The following is a 15,129-nucleotide window of genomic DNA, read 5'->3' as shown; positions in this document are numbered from 1 at the left end:
CTCTTATTAAAAAATAATAAAGTCATCTCCAACTGTTCTCTCCTTCTTGGCGGTTGGTTGCTAACTACTATGTGTTTGAACTCCTCAGTCCTGCTGCATAAGTGATTATTAATACTCCTTAATTTGATCTGCATCACTGCACATAAATTGTGTGTTTTGGCTCAGTATTAGAATCCCATAAAAAGAGAAATAGCACAGAGAAGGAGAGGGAGATGGAGGGAGAGAGTGAAAAAGAGAAATGACACAGAGAAGGAGAGGGAGATGGAGGGAGAGAGTGAAAAAGAGAAATGACACAGAGAAGGAGAGGGAGATGGAGGGAGAGAGTGAAAAAGAGAAATGACACAGAGAAGGAGAGGGAGATGGAGGGAGAGAGTGAAAATTAGAAAGGAAAAGGGCAAGCCTGACTTGGTACTATGATGCTTCACACAGAGTAAGATTTGGAGAAGAAAATAGCCCAGGAAATTATGATTCTCCCTCTTCTGCTGGGCCACTAACAAGATGCTAATGAAACCATTTTTCACCTTTATTCTTTTGGTCCAGCCCCACTAATTTAAGTTACAGAGGGTTTATTATGGTACAGGGGCTGGGAGATGTAGGAGAAAGGAGGAGGGCAGTGCACAGGGTTCTTTAAGGATGCCATGAACTAGCCAGGAGGACACTGAGAAGGATACTGTCCATCTGAACAATATGATGCATCATTATTAAAGAGAAATGTAAAGAACAATCTGCAATTGGTCATATTATAAATGACCTCTAATTTACATAGAAGTTGCTGTATTTGGCATTATATGCTGTGGTTTGTTTTAGCCACAGTACAGAGCTGGGGTTTATTAGCTGTAATGTTGTTATTTTTCCTCTCATTGTGTCTAACAATGTTTGTAGGCTGTCCCCACCAAGTGAAAACCTTCAGGTCATCAAGTTACATTAAAATGATTTTAATGAGAAATACGGTATTGATGATTGTGCGACTTTATGTCCAGTGTGTGTGTGCTGTTCCCCCCACTGCTCCCCCAGGGTCTCCGTTCATACGGGCTGCTCCCCCAGGGTCTGCATTCACCCAGGCTACTCCCCCAGGTTCTCCATTCACCCGGGCCAGCCTGAAGAGCAGCAAGAACGACAGTGCTTCCTACTTCCGGAGGAAAGAGAAGCGGCTCCGCTTCACCATCAGACGCCTGGTCAAGGCCCAGAGCTTCTACTGGACAGTCCTGTGTCTGGTGGGCCTCAACACACTGTGTGTGGCCATTGTTCATTATGACCAGCCTGAGTGGCTCACCTATGCGCTGTGTAAGTCCTGCCCAATGCCCCCCCCCCCTGCATGGGAGGGAATACTGTACATTACCATTGATTTCTCCACCAACACCAACCAAACCTGTCATTCTATTTATTTGCTGTTTGTACAATGCAATCTATAGTGTATTCGTCATATTTAATCAGTGCCTTCACTTCAGACATCAGGGTGAAGATATATTTGACTCAGTGAATTTATCTGTGTGTTTTACCTCTCCCCGGCAGATTTGGCAGAGTTTGTATTCCTGGGCTTGTTTCTGACTGAGATGTCCATGAAAATGTATGGACTAGGACCTAGGAACTACTTCCATTCCTCTTTCAATTGTTTTGATTTTGGAGTGAGTGAGACTAAAATTCAATAAAACCGGCACTGCTGAAAACTGTATTGTAGAGAATTACATTACATTGCATTGCATTAAGGAGAAGCACATTTTAAGTAATTCAATGTACTCTCCTTCCAGGTGATTATAGGCAGTATTTTTGAGGTGATCTGGGCAGTTGTGAAACCTGGGGCTTCCTACGGCATCAGCGTCCTGAGAGCTCTCCGTCTGCTCAGGATTTTCAAAGTCACTAAGTGAGTGATCTGTTACGCTGTCATCCTAAACATGACATGATAACTTTACATGACACAATCTTATACATGTAGTGCTATCCTCTCTTTATTCCCCCTCTTCGTCCTTCTCCTGTGTCCCTGAAGGTACTGGAACTCTCTGAGGAACCTGGTGGTCTCTTTACTCAACTCCATGAAGTCCATTATCAGCCTGCTCTTCCTCCTCTTCCTCTTCATCGTGGTGTTCGCCCTACTGGGCATGCAGCTCTTTGGGGGAATGTGAGTCAATCTCCAGTGCCTCTCATAGTATTGAATTTAACTTAATTGATTTGGGTAACAGACATATACAACAAAATGTACAATATGGACCCAGAGGATATCACTTAAAAGTGTTACTTATAACGCTTGTTTCCAAAGTGGTCATCGATGGTAAAAAGGTCCTGTCCAGAACACGCACTGTACTGTAATACCCATTAGCCAGTTGTATTATTAGCCAGTTGTATTATTGTTAGCATGACCATTTAGCTTGTAATGTAATATAGATGCAAGTTGTTTTCACTACATTACATTGTTGCTCTAGTACAGGTATTCCCAAACTGGTATTCCCAAACTGGTATTCCCAAACTGGGGTACCCCCAGAGTAACGCGCAGTGCTGTCGGGGGTACGCCAAATAAAAATGTGATTCACATAAAATGAGTAGCCTCGTTTCATTGCCAAAAAAAACATTAAACCATTTAGTGTTCAGCGAAATAACATCACAATGTCAAATACAAGTAGGCTAGTCAAATAATTAACATCCAATCACATTAATTGTTACTCTCTTGTGGGAATTTCACTAACGGTCCGTATGTAGCCAAACGTAGCTGCTGCTCCTTCTGTTTGCTCAAAATTGATAAATTATTCTAAAAAGTAAGGCCCGCATCCATACTCCGATGGCATTGAGGTGTACACCACATCAGTCATTGGCTTCATCAATAAGTGTATCGATGACATCGTCCCCACAGTGACCGTACGTACATACTCCAACCAGAAGCCATGGAATACAGGCAGCATAAGCATTGTGCTAAAGGCTAGAGCTGCTGCTTTCAAGGAGCGGGACTCGGAAGATTATAAGAAGCTTATAAGAAATCCCGCTATGTCCTCCGACGAACCATCAAACAGGCAGTGTCAATACAGGACTAAGATCGAATCCTACAACACCGGCTCTGATGCTCGTCAGATGTGGCAGGGCTTGCAAACCATTACGGACAACAAGGGGAAGCACAGCCGAGAGCTGCCCAATAACACGAGCCTACCAGACGAGCTAAACTACTTCTCTGCTCGCTTCGAGGCAAACACAACTGAAACATGCATGAGAGCACCAGCTGTTCCGGAAGAGTGTGTGATCACACTCTCCGCAGCCGATGTGAGTAAGACCTTTAAACAGATCAACTTTCATAAGGCCGCAGGGCCAGACGGATTACCAGGACGTGTAATGTAAGCATGCGCTGACCAACTGGCAAGTGTCTTCACTGACATTATCAATGTCCGAGTCTGTAATACCAACATGTTTCAAGCAGACAACCATAGTCTCTGTGCCCAAGAACATTAAGTTAACCTGCCTAAACGACTACCGACCCGTAGCACTCAATTCTGTAGTCATTAAGTGCCTTGAAAGACTGGTCATGGCTCACATCAACACCATCATCACAGAAACCCTAGACCCACCCCAATTTGCATACCGCCCCAACAGATCCACAGATGATGCAGTCTCTTTTGCACTCCACAGTGCCCTTTCCCACCTGGACAAAAGGAACACCTATGTGAGAATGCTGTTCATTGACTACAGCTAAGCGTTCAACACCATAGTGCCCTCAAAGCTCATCAATAAGCTAAGGACCCTGGGACTAAACACCTCCCTCTGCAACTGGATCCTGGACTTCCTGATGGGCCGCCCCCAGGTGGTAAGGGTAGGTAACAACACATCCGCCACGCTGATCCTCAACACTGGAGCCCCTCGGGTGCGTACTCAGTCCCCTCCTTTACTCCCTGTTCACTCATTACTACATGACTCCAACACCATCATTAAATTTGCAGATGACACAACAGAGGTAGGCCTGATCACAGACAACGACGAAACAGCCTAGAAGTCAGAGGAGGTCAGAGACCTGGCCGTGTCGTGCCAGGACAACAACCTCTCCCTCAACATGATCAAGACTAAGGAGATGATTGTAGACTACAGGAAAAAGATGACAGAGCACGCCCCTGTTCTCATCGACGGGGCTGCAGTGGAGCAAGTTGAGAGCTTCAAGTTCCTTGGTGTCCATATCACCAACAAACTAACATGGTTCAAGCACATCAAGACAGGAGATGGAAAAGATTTAGCATGGGTCCTCAGATCCTCAAAATGTTCTACAGCTGCACCATTGAGAGCATGGTTGCATCACTGCCTGGTGTGGCAACTGCTTGGCCTCCGACCGCAAGGCACTACAGATGGTAGTGCGAACAGACCAGTACATCACTGGGGTCTACCTTCCTTCCATCCAGGACCTCTATACCAGGCGGTGTTAGAGGAAGGCCTTAAAAATGGTCAAAGACTCCAGCCACCCTAGTCATTGACTGTTTCCTTTGCTACCGGCATGGCAAGCGGTACCAGAGATCCAAGTCTAGGTCCAAGAGGTTTCTAAACAGCTTCTACCCTCAAGCCAAAAGACTCCTGAACATCTAGTAAAATGGCTACCCAGACTATTTGCAGTGCCCCCCCATCCCCTCTTTACACCACTGCTAGTCTCTGTTGTCATCTATGCATAGTCACTTTAACTCTACCTACATGTACATACTACCTCAAATAACCAGTGCCCCCTCACATTGACTCTGTATCGGTACCCCCCTGTATATAGTCTTGCTATTGTTATTTCACTACTGCTCTTTAATTACTTGTTACTTTTATCTCTTCTTCTTATCTGTATTTTTTTAACGGCATTGTTGGTTAGGGGCTCGTAAGTAAGCATTTCACTGTAAGGTCTGCACCTGTTGTATTCGACGCATGTGACTAATACATTTGGATTTGATTTGAAATACATTGATTTGAAGTTCACTTATATTGGGAGTAGTGCCTTTCCTCAGCCACAGTGTGTTATATCAAAAGTGCAAAAGTACTATCTCACAACTCGATGAAACCTTCACTCTTGTGCAGACATTTAGAAACAAATCATGCCAATTTGAAAAATACAACAGGAGTTTTTTGAGCGAGAATTAAGATGACTTTTGAGTGGTAAGACATGTATAAAAGCAACAGATACCTTTAATAAGAAGGGGCTGGAAGAGTCTTATATGGTGAGCTACCGAGTGGCTAGGACAGGCAAGCCCCATACTATTGTGGACGACTTAATTCTACCTGCTGTCGCGGATATGGCTGGGACAATGCTGGGGGAAAAGGCCCAAAAAACTATACAGACAATGGCTCCATCAAACAACACTGTTTCAGTGACATGGCAGGAGATGTTTTGAAACAATTACTGCTTTGCATACAAGCCAGTTAATGCTATGCGTTACAGCTGGATGAGTCAACAGACCTGGCGGGCCTGGAACAGCTCCTGGTATATGTCTGTTACGTTTATGGGGGGTCAATTAAGGAAGACATCCTCTTCTGGAAACCAGGACAACAGGAAAGGATATTTTGAAAGCACTGGACAGCTTTGTGACATCAAATGGACTAGGGTGGTCAAGATGTGTTGGTGTCTGTACTGATTGCACAAAAGTAGTGACAGGGAGACATAGTGGAGTGGTAACGCGCATGCAAGTAGTTGCTCCCGACGCCACTTGGGTACACTGCAGCATCCATCGAGAGGCTCTTGCTGCCAAAGGAATGCCTGATGGCTTGAAAGATGTTTTGGACACTACGGTGAAAATGGTTAACTTTGTTAAAGCATATGTGTTGTACAAGCCATTCTAGTGCAGTGTTAAAAACTTATTGGCGCACCCAATATCATTTTCGTCCACATCCGCTGAATTGCAGAGCGCCAAATTCAAATTAAATTACAAAAAATATTTCATTTTCACGAAATCACCAGTGCAATATAGCAAAACACAGCATAGCTTGTTGTTAATCCACCTGACGTGTCAGATTTCAAAAAAGCTTTACAACTAAAGCAACCCAAGCGTTTAGGTAAGGACATTTCTCTCAGCAGACAAAGCATTACAAACAGCTAACAGCAAAGTAGATTGGTCACGAAAGTCAGAAAAGCAATAAAATGAATCGCTTACCTTTGATGATCTTCGGATGTTTGCACTCACGAGACTCCCAGATACACAATAAATGTTCCTTTTGTTCCATAAAGATTATTTTTATATCCAAAATACCCCTATTTGTTTGGCGCGTTTTGTTCAGAAATCCCAGGCTCGAGCGGGCACAACGGGGCAGACAAAAATTCCAAATAGTATCCGTAAAGTTCGTAGAAACATGTGAAATGTTTTTAATAATCAATCATCAGGTTGTTTTTACAATAAATGATCAACAATATTTCAACCAGACCGTAGCTTTTTCAATAGAAGAGAGAGAGAAAATGTCTGCTCCAAGCTGTTGCGCATCCAAAACTCTGCTGGCATCCAGCCAACCACTGACGCAATGTGATTTTTCAGAAATAAAAGGCTGAAACTATGTCTAAAGACTGTTCACCCCATGTGGAAGCCATAGGGAAAGGAATCTGGTTGATATCCCTTTAAATGGAGGGGAGGCATGCAATGGAACGGGGAGCTTTCAAAATAAGAGGCACTTGCTAGTTGGATTTTCCTCAGATTTTTGCCTGCAATATCAGTTCTGTTATACTCACAGACAATATTTGGACAGTTCTGGAGACTTTAGAGTGTTTTCTATCCTAATCTGACAATTTTATGCATATTCTTGCTTCTGGGCCTAAGAAATAGGCAGTTTAATTTGGGTACATTTTTTATCCAAACATCAAAATACTGCCCCCTACACTCAACAGGTTAAATCAGGCTGTGTGGTGTTTAGGCTCTTTCAGTGCAGTGTTCAGTTTGTGTTATCCAGGCTCTTTCAGTGCAGTGTTCAGTCAATCTGCTGTTCATTCTCTTTCAGTGCAGTGTTCAATCATCATGTGTGTTGTTCACGCTCTTCCAGTGCAGTGTTCAGTCAGTGTGTGTGTTTTCAGGCCCTTTTAGTGAGGTGTTCAATCAGGATGGGTGTTGTTCAGGCCCATCCAGTGCAGTGTTCTGTCTTTGTTGTTCAGGCTGTTCCAGTGCAGTGTTCAGTTAGTCTGTGGTGTTCAGGCTCTTTCAGTGCAGTGTTCAGTCAGTATAAGGTATACAGGGCCTTCCAGTGCAGTGTTCCATCTGTGTTGTCCAGGACCTTCCAGTGCAGTGTTCAGTCTGTGTTGTTCAGGCTCTTCCAGTGCAGTGCAGTGTTCAATCAGACATATACTAAGGACGAGTTGTTGTGAAGCTGCTTCACACAGCCAGATCCAGCCAAAGCCTGACCCCTCAAAGCTGTTCAGGAAATACAGTACCATTCAAAAGTTTGGACACACCTACTCATTCAAGGGGTTTTCTTTATTTTTACTATTTAGCTACATTGTAGAATAATAATAATCAAATTTGTGAAATAACACATGGAATCATGTAGTAACCAAAAAAGTGTTGAAAAAATCTAAATATATTTTATTTTTGAGATTATTCAAAGTAGCCACCTTTTGTCTTGATTACAGCTTTGCACACTCTTGGCATTCTCTCAACCAGCTTCATGAGGAAGTCACCTAGAATACCTTGTCACAACACAACTAATTCCAGGTGACTTCCTCATGAAGCTGACTGAGAGAATGCCAAGAGTGTGCAAAGCTGTTATCAAGGTAAAGGGTGGCTACTTTGAAGAATCCCATATATATGTATTTTTTGTATTATAAATAGTAAAAAATAAAGAATAACCCTGGAATGAGTAGGTGTGGCCAAACCTTTGACTGGTACTGTATATACTAGACAAATCGACTTGAGCTGAGGCACTCCATCCAGGTGCATGAATCATTATGCACTATGCACTCTTAAATATCATCTACACTGAGCATACAAAACATTAGGAATACCCTATTAATATTGAGTTGCACCCCTTTTGCCCTCAGAAGAATGTCAATTTGTCAGGGCATGGACCCTACAAGCAGTTGAAGCGTTCCACAGGGATGCTGGCTCCAATGCTTCCCACAGTTGTGTTAAGTTGGCTGGATGTCCTTTGGTTGGTGGAACATTCCTGATACACTCAGGAAACTGTTGAGCGTGAAAACCTACTACCATACCCTTTTCAAAGGCACTTAAATATTTTGTCTGGCCCATTCACCCTCTAAATGGCACACATACAAAATCCATGTCTCAATTGTCACAAGGCTTAAAAATCCTTCTTTAACTTGTCTCCTCCCATTCATGTACACTGATTGAAGTGGATTTAACAAGTGGCATATAAGGAATCATAGTTTTCACCTGGATTCACCTGATCAGTCTATGTCATGGAAAGAGCAGGTGTAAGGTTTTGTATACTTAGTCTATACTCTATAACAGGGCTTGACATTATCTCTTGTCCAGGAAAGTAAAACACTTTTACATTTAAGTTGTCCAAATGGACAAGTGATAAAAATCACAATATCAAACAATTACTTCGATTAGAATTGAATCAGAGATGCCAACATTGGAATTATATTCAAATCTATTTTTCATGTACATGAATAAAAAAAGCCTACATGTCAGTGTAGATGATATGCATATTGACTACAGCCTTGTGTCCAAACTGATGCTGATATGAGGGAGGAGCCTGAACACTTTAATGAGACTTTTAATTACATGCAGTGCATTCGGAAACTATTCAGACCACTTTACTTTTTCCACATTTTGTTAAGCTACAGTCTTATTCTAAATTTGATGAAATTAAAATTGTTCCTCATCAATACAACACACAATCTCTCATAATGACAAAGCAAAAGGGATTTTTAGACATTTTTTCAAATGTATTATAAATATAAAACAGAAATACCTTATTTACGTAAGTATTTATTATTTTTCTTTTTTTTTAATTAAAAAACATTCCTTCCGTTTATTTTAGTAAATACTTTTAACACTTTTCTTAACAGCATTGTTGGTTAAGGGCTTGTAAGTAAGCATTTCACTGTAAGGTCTACACCAAATAACATTTGATTTGATTCAGACCCTTTGCTATGAGACTCGAAATTGAGCTCAGGTGCACCATGTTTCCATTAATCATCCTTGAGATGTTTCTACAACTTGATTGGAGTCCACCTGTGGTAAATTTAATTGATTGGACATGATTTGGAAAGGCACACACCTGTCTATATATGGTCCCACCGTTGACAATGCATGTCAGAGCAAAAACCAATTAATGTGGTTGAAGGAATTGTCCGTAGAGCTCAGAGACAGGATTGTGTCGAGGTACAGATCTGGGGAAGGGTACCAAAAGAATCTGCAGCATTGAATGTCCCCAAGAACACAGTGGCCTACATAATTCTTAAATGGAAGAAGTTTTGAACCACCAAGACCCTTCCAAGAGCTGGCCGCCAGGCGAAACTGAGCAATCGGGGGAGAAGGGCCTGGGTCAGGAAGGTGACCAAGAACCCGATGGTCACTCTGACAGAGCTCCAGAGTTCCTCTGTGGAGATGGGAGAACCTTCCAGAAGGACAACCATGTCTGCAGAACTCCACCAATCAGGACTTTATGGTAGAGTGGCCAGATGGAAGCCACTCCTCAGTAAAAGGTACATGACAGTCCTCTTGGAGTTTGCCTAAAGGCACCTAAAAGACTCTCAGACCATGAGAAACAAGATTTTCTGGTCTGATGAAACCAAGATTGAACTTTGGCCTGAATGCCAAGTGTCACGTCTGGAGGAAACCTGGCACCATCCCTACGGTGAAGCATAATGGTGGCAGCATCATGCTGTGGGGATGTTTTTCAGCGGCAGGGACTGGGAGACTAGTCAGGGTGGAGGGAAAGATGAACGGAGCAAAGAACAGAGAGATCCTTGATGAAAGCCTGCTCCAGAGTGCTCTCGACCTCAGACTGGGGGTGAAGGTTCACCTTCGAAACAGGACAACGACCCTAAGCACACAGCCAAGACAACACAGGAGTGGCTTCAGGACAAGTCTCTGAATGTCCTTGAGTGGCACAGCCAGTGCCTGGACTTGAACCCGATCGAACATCTCTGGAGAGACCTGAAAATAGCTGTACAGTGACGCTCCCCATATAACCTGACAGAGCTTGAGAGGATCTGCAGGGAGGAATGGGAGAAACTCCCCAAATACAGGTGTGCCGAGCTTGTAGCGTCATACACAAGAAGACTTAAGGCTGTAATCGCTGCCAAAGATGCTACAATAAAGTACTGAGTAAAGTTTTTTTTATTTTATTTGATAAATTAGCTAACATTTCTAAAAAAAAAAACAGATTTTGCTTTGTCATTATGGCTGTAGATTGATGAGGGGGAAAAACAGTTAATCCATTTTAGAATAAGGCTGTAACATAATATGTGGAAAAAGTCAAGGGGTCAGAATACTTTCCGAATGCACTGTAAATACAGGCTAAATGCCAGTCGTGTTTGAGAAATATAATGAAGGATAAATAATGTTTTGTACATTCAGTGTATATTTAACATCATGCCTGTTCCAGTGAAAAGAAAAGAAACACATTTAGTGAGATGCATAGTGAGATGCATAGTGAGATGCATAGTGAGATGCATACAGTATTAGATGCACACTATACCCGAAGTCACTTGTTTTATCTATTGTGTTCTATTGTATTTAGCTATTATATTTGGTATTTTATCATGATTCACTTGTACAGTTGCACATATTTTTACCTTACAGTAGGGTGGATTAAACAGGGTTTTATGCTGACCTGCATTGTCTTTTCTCTAGTTGGGAAACTAATGAGATATGTACTAATGAATGTCTGTATATGCACCAAGGATTTTAGCAGGCAGAGAGAAGACACATTTAGTTTGCTTTCTATATCACTCTCATTGTTGGACAGTGTAATGAGGTCCCTGTAGATTCTCACATAGCAATACAGGATATCAAGATTAGCATAAATGTATCTTCAACTCCCCATTAGCTAGGAATGTGTTCTGCTGTGAGATCAGCCTTGACGGAGAGGTTTACGTTAGCCAACCAAGCTGTTAGGGCTCTGACAAGTAGCAAGATGTACTATAAATATTGTTGCTGGAGCAACGCAATAATATATTATTACTAAGTGTGATTCTTCTACATTTTTCAATGGTCACAAAAGTGATGAGGGATTATAAAATATAGTGTGAACCTGTGTGATAGCCAGGCATAGCTCAAAGTTAACAACCTCTCTAATCTGTGTTTCCGACTGCAGGTTTAATTTTGAAGAGGAGACACCAACAACAAACTTCGACACCTTTCCAGCAGCCATTCTCACAGTTTTCCAGGTGATGTTTACAAAATGCTCAATGAAGTTGTGCTTTGTTTGCCTTTTGAAAATCACTTTATATTGTAATTACTTTAATACCATTAGCTAAATCTGTGACAATATGTTTGTGTCTCCTAGATTCTGACAGGAGAGGACTGGAATGCTGTGATGTATCATGGGATAGAGTCCCAGGGGGGTGTTCAGTGGGGAATGTTCTCCTCTATCTACTTCATCGTTCTCACCCTGTTTGGAAACTGTATCCTCTCTAGATGATCAACCTGCATTGATTAAATAAAATAAAATAGTATTTTTCACATGCTTCGTAAACAACAGATGTAGACGAACAGTGTATTGTTTACTTATGGGCCCTTCCCAACAATGCAGAGAGAAAAAAAATATAATAGCACGAGGAATAAGTACACAATGAGTAATGAATGATAACTTCTGTATAAGCATCAGGAGGCCTGTGATAGTAACATGATTTGGCACAGATTTGTACACTATAAGAATTTAAATATACACTGAGTATACCAAACATTAGGAACACCACCCATTTTGTGCTTCCCACAGTTGTGTCAAGTTGGCTGAATGTCCTTTGGTGGACCATTCTTGATACACATGGGAAACTTTTTTTAATTTAAATTTTTAATTGTTTTATTTTACCCCTTTTTCGTGGTATCCAATTGTTGTAGTAGCTCATCGCTACAACTCCCATACAGGCTCGGGAGAGACGAAGGTTGAAAGTCATGCGTCCTCCGATACACAACCCAACCAGCCGTACTGCTTCTTAACACAGCGCGCATCCAACCCGGAAGCCAGCCGCACCAATGTGTCAGAGGGTATACCTTGCACCTGGCAACCTTGGTTAGCGCGCACTGCGCCCGGCCCGCCACAGGAGTCGCTGGTGCATGATGAGACAAGGACATCCCTACCGACCAAGCCCTCCCTAACCCGGACGACGCTAGGCCAATAGTACGTCGCCCCACGGACCTCCCGGTCGTGGCCGGTTACGACAGAGCCTGGGCGCAAACCCAGGGACTCTGATGGCACAGCTGGCACTGCAGTACAGCGCCCTTAACCACTGCGCCACCCGGGAGGCCCTCACATGGGAAACTTGAGCGTGAAAAACCCATCACTGTTGTAGTTTTTCACACAAACCTGTGCGACTGGCACCTACTACCATACCTTGTCCAACGACACTTGAATCTTTTGTCTTACCCATTCACCCTCTGAATGGCACACATACGCAATCAAATGATTCTTTAACCTGTTTCCTTCCCTTCATCTACACTGATTGAAGTGGATTTAACAAGTGACATCAATAAGGGAACATAGCTTTCAGCTGGATTCACCTGGTCAGTCTATCTCATGTGAAGATCAGGTGTTCTTAATATTTTGTCTACTCAGTGTATACTGTATAGCAGGGCTTGACATTAACACTTGTCCTCTTGTCTTGGACAACAATATAGATTTCAATTGTCCGAAAAGAAAAGTATAAAAAAATCGAACTAAAATCACAATGTCAAACAATTCCTCCGATCAGAGAGGCTAACATTGGAATAATATTCAAATCTATTTTTCATGTACATAAATAAAAAGCCTACATGTCAAAGTGTAGGTGATATGCATATTGGCTGCAGCCTCATGTCCAAACCGATACCTTACCGTGAAATGCAATTTTATGAAAAGATTTACTAAATACTAACAAACAAAGAAATAACACAATAAAATAATAATAACGAGGCTAAATACAGGGGGTACCAAGTCAATGTGCGAGGGTACAGGTTAGTCAAGGTAATTGAGGTAATATGTACATGTAGGTAGGGGTAAAGTGACTGTGCATAGATAATAAACAGAGTAGCAGCAGCGTAAAAAAAGGGGGTCAAATCAAATAGTCCAGGTAGCCATTTTATTAATTGTTCAGCAGACTTATGGCTTGAGGGTAGAAGCATTAAGGAGCATTTGGACCTCGACTCGGCGCTCCAGTACCGCTTGCCGTGCCATAGCAGAGAAAACAGTCTATGACAATTGGTAGGGCCTTCCACTGACACCGCCTGGTATAGAGGTCCTAGATGGCAGAAAGCTTGGCCCCACATTGGGATACAGAGCTGTTGCCATACCAAGCGGTGATACAACCAGTCAGAATGCTCTCAATGGTGCAGCTGTAGCAATTTTTGGCACCACACTGCCAGGACTCTGACCTCCTCTCTATAGGCTGTCTCATCATTGTGGGTGATCAGGCCTACCACTGTTGTGTAATTGGCAAACTTAATGATGGTGTTGGAGTCGTGCTTGGCCTCGCAGTCATTGGTGAACAGGGATTACAGGAGGGGACTAAGCATGCACCCCTGAGGGGCCCCTGTGTTGAGGATCAGTGTGGCAGATGTGTTGTTGCCTACCCTTACCACCTGGGGGCGGCCCGTCAGGAAGTCCAGAATCCAGTTGCAGAGGGAGGTGTTTAGTCCCAGGGTCCTTAGCTTAGGGATGAGCTTCGAGGGCACTATGGCGTTGAACACTTAGCTGTAGTCAATGAACAGCATTCTCACATAGGTGTTCCTTTTGTCCAGGTGGGAAAGGGCAGTGTGGAATACATGTCCAGGTGGGAAAGGGCAGTGTGGAGTACATGTCCAGGTGGGAAAGGGCAGTGTGGAGTACAATTGAGATTGCATCATCTGTGGATCTGTTGGTGCGGTATGCGAATTGGAATGGGTCTACGTTTTCCGGAATGATGCTGTTGTGAGCCATGACCTGCCTTTCAAATGACTGGTGTTCTCGTGCATGCTTCAATGTTGCTTGCCTCGAAGCGAGCATAGATGGCATTTAGCTCGTCTGGTAGGCTCGCGTCACTGGGCAGCTTATGACTGGATTTCCCTTTGTGATCCATAGTAGTTTGCAAGCCCTGCCACATCCAACGAGCATCTGAGCCGGTGTAGTAGGAATCAATCTAAGTCCTGTATGGACGCTTTCACTGTTTGATAGTTCGTCTGAGGGCATAGCGGGATTTCTCATAAGTGTCTGCATTATTGTCCGCTCCTTGAAAGCGGCAGCTCTAGCCTTTAGGTAAGTGTGGATGTTGCCTGTAATCCATGGCTTCTGGTTAGGGTCTATACGTACGGTCACTGTGGGGATGACGTCATCGATGCACTTATTGATGAAGCTGGGGACTAATGTGGTGTACTCCTCAATGCCATTGGATGAATCCCGGAACATATTCCAGTCTGCGCTCGCAAGACAGTCTTGTAGCTTAGCATCCATGTCATCTGACCACTTCCGTATTGAGTGAGTCACTGGTACTTCCTGCTTTAGTTTTTGCTTGTAAGCAGGAATCGGGAGGATATAATTATAGTCAAATTTGCGAGGGAGAGCTTTGTACCTGTCATTAGGAGCGCCGTCCCTGGCCGCTAGGAGCGACGCTTCTGAATAAACATTTTCTTGTTTGCTTATGGCATTATACAGTTATTTTAGTGTGGTCTTAGTGCCAGCATTGGTTTGTGGTGGTAAATAGACAGCTACGAAAAAATATAGATGAAAACTCTCTTGGTAGATAGTGTGGTCTATAGCATATCATGACATACTCTACCGCAGGGGAGCAAAACCTCAAAAGCTTGTGCGCCAGCTGTTATTGACAAATAAACACAGGCTACCACCTCTCGTCTTACTTGAGGTAGCTGTTCTGTCTTGCCGATGCACAGAAAATCCAGCCAACTGTTTATCTATGTTGTAGTTCAGCCACGACTCAGTGAAACATAAAATATTACAGTTTTTAATGTCCCGTTGGTAGGATAGTCTCGAACAGAGCTCATCCAGTTTATTCTCAAGTGATTGCATGTTGGCCAATAGGAAGGAGGGTAGAAATGGGTTACCCACTCGCCAACG

At 43.0% G+C, this 15,129-nt stretch overlaps 1 protein-coding gene across 1 annotated transcript in view; it reads left to right on the top strand.

Annotated features, from left to right (window-relative positions):
• Nucleotides 1-15,129, top strand: part of LOC135539461 (voltage-dependent N-type calcium channel subunit alpha-1B-like) — a 183,754-nt gene that overhangs the window by 113,346 nt on the left and 55,279 nt on the right. Inside the window, exons 11-16 of the mRNA XM_064965362.1 lie at nucleotides 1,075-1,284; nucleotides 1,513-1,625; nucleotides 1,749-1,861; nucleotides 1,985-2,116; nucleotides 11,200-11,272; nucleotides 11,392-11,509. Coding sequence (XP_064821434.1) covers nucleotides 1,075-1,284; nucleotides 1,513-1,625; nucleotides 1,749-1,861; nucleotides 1,985-2,116; nucleotides 11,200-11,272; nucleotides 11,392-11,509 — 759 coding nt within the window. The remainder of the gene's footprint in view (nucleotides 1-1,074; nucleotides 1,285-1,512; nucleotides 1,626-1,748; nucleotides 1,862-1,984; nucleotides 2,117-11,199; nucleotides 11,273-11,391; nucleotides 11,510-15,129) is intronic.

This window comes from Oncorhynchus masou, chromosome 1 (genome assembly GCF_036934945.1).
Source record: "Oncorhynchus masou masou isolate Uvic2021 chromosome 1, UVic_Omas_1.1, whole genome shotgun sequence".
In the NCBI taxonomy this organism is placed as follows: Eukaryota; Metazoa; Chordata; class Actinopteri; order Salmoniformes; family Salmonidae; genus Oncorhynchus; species Oncorhynchus masou.
Note: the sequence above shows the minus strand (reverse complement) of the source record. Positions and strands in the feature narration are given on the sequence as shown.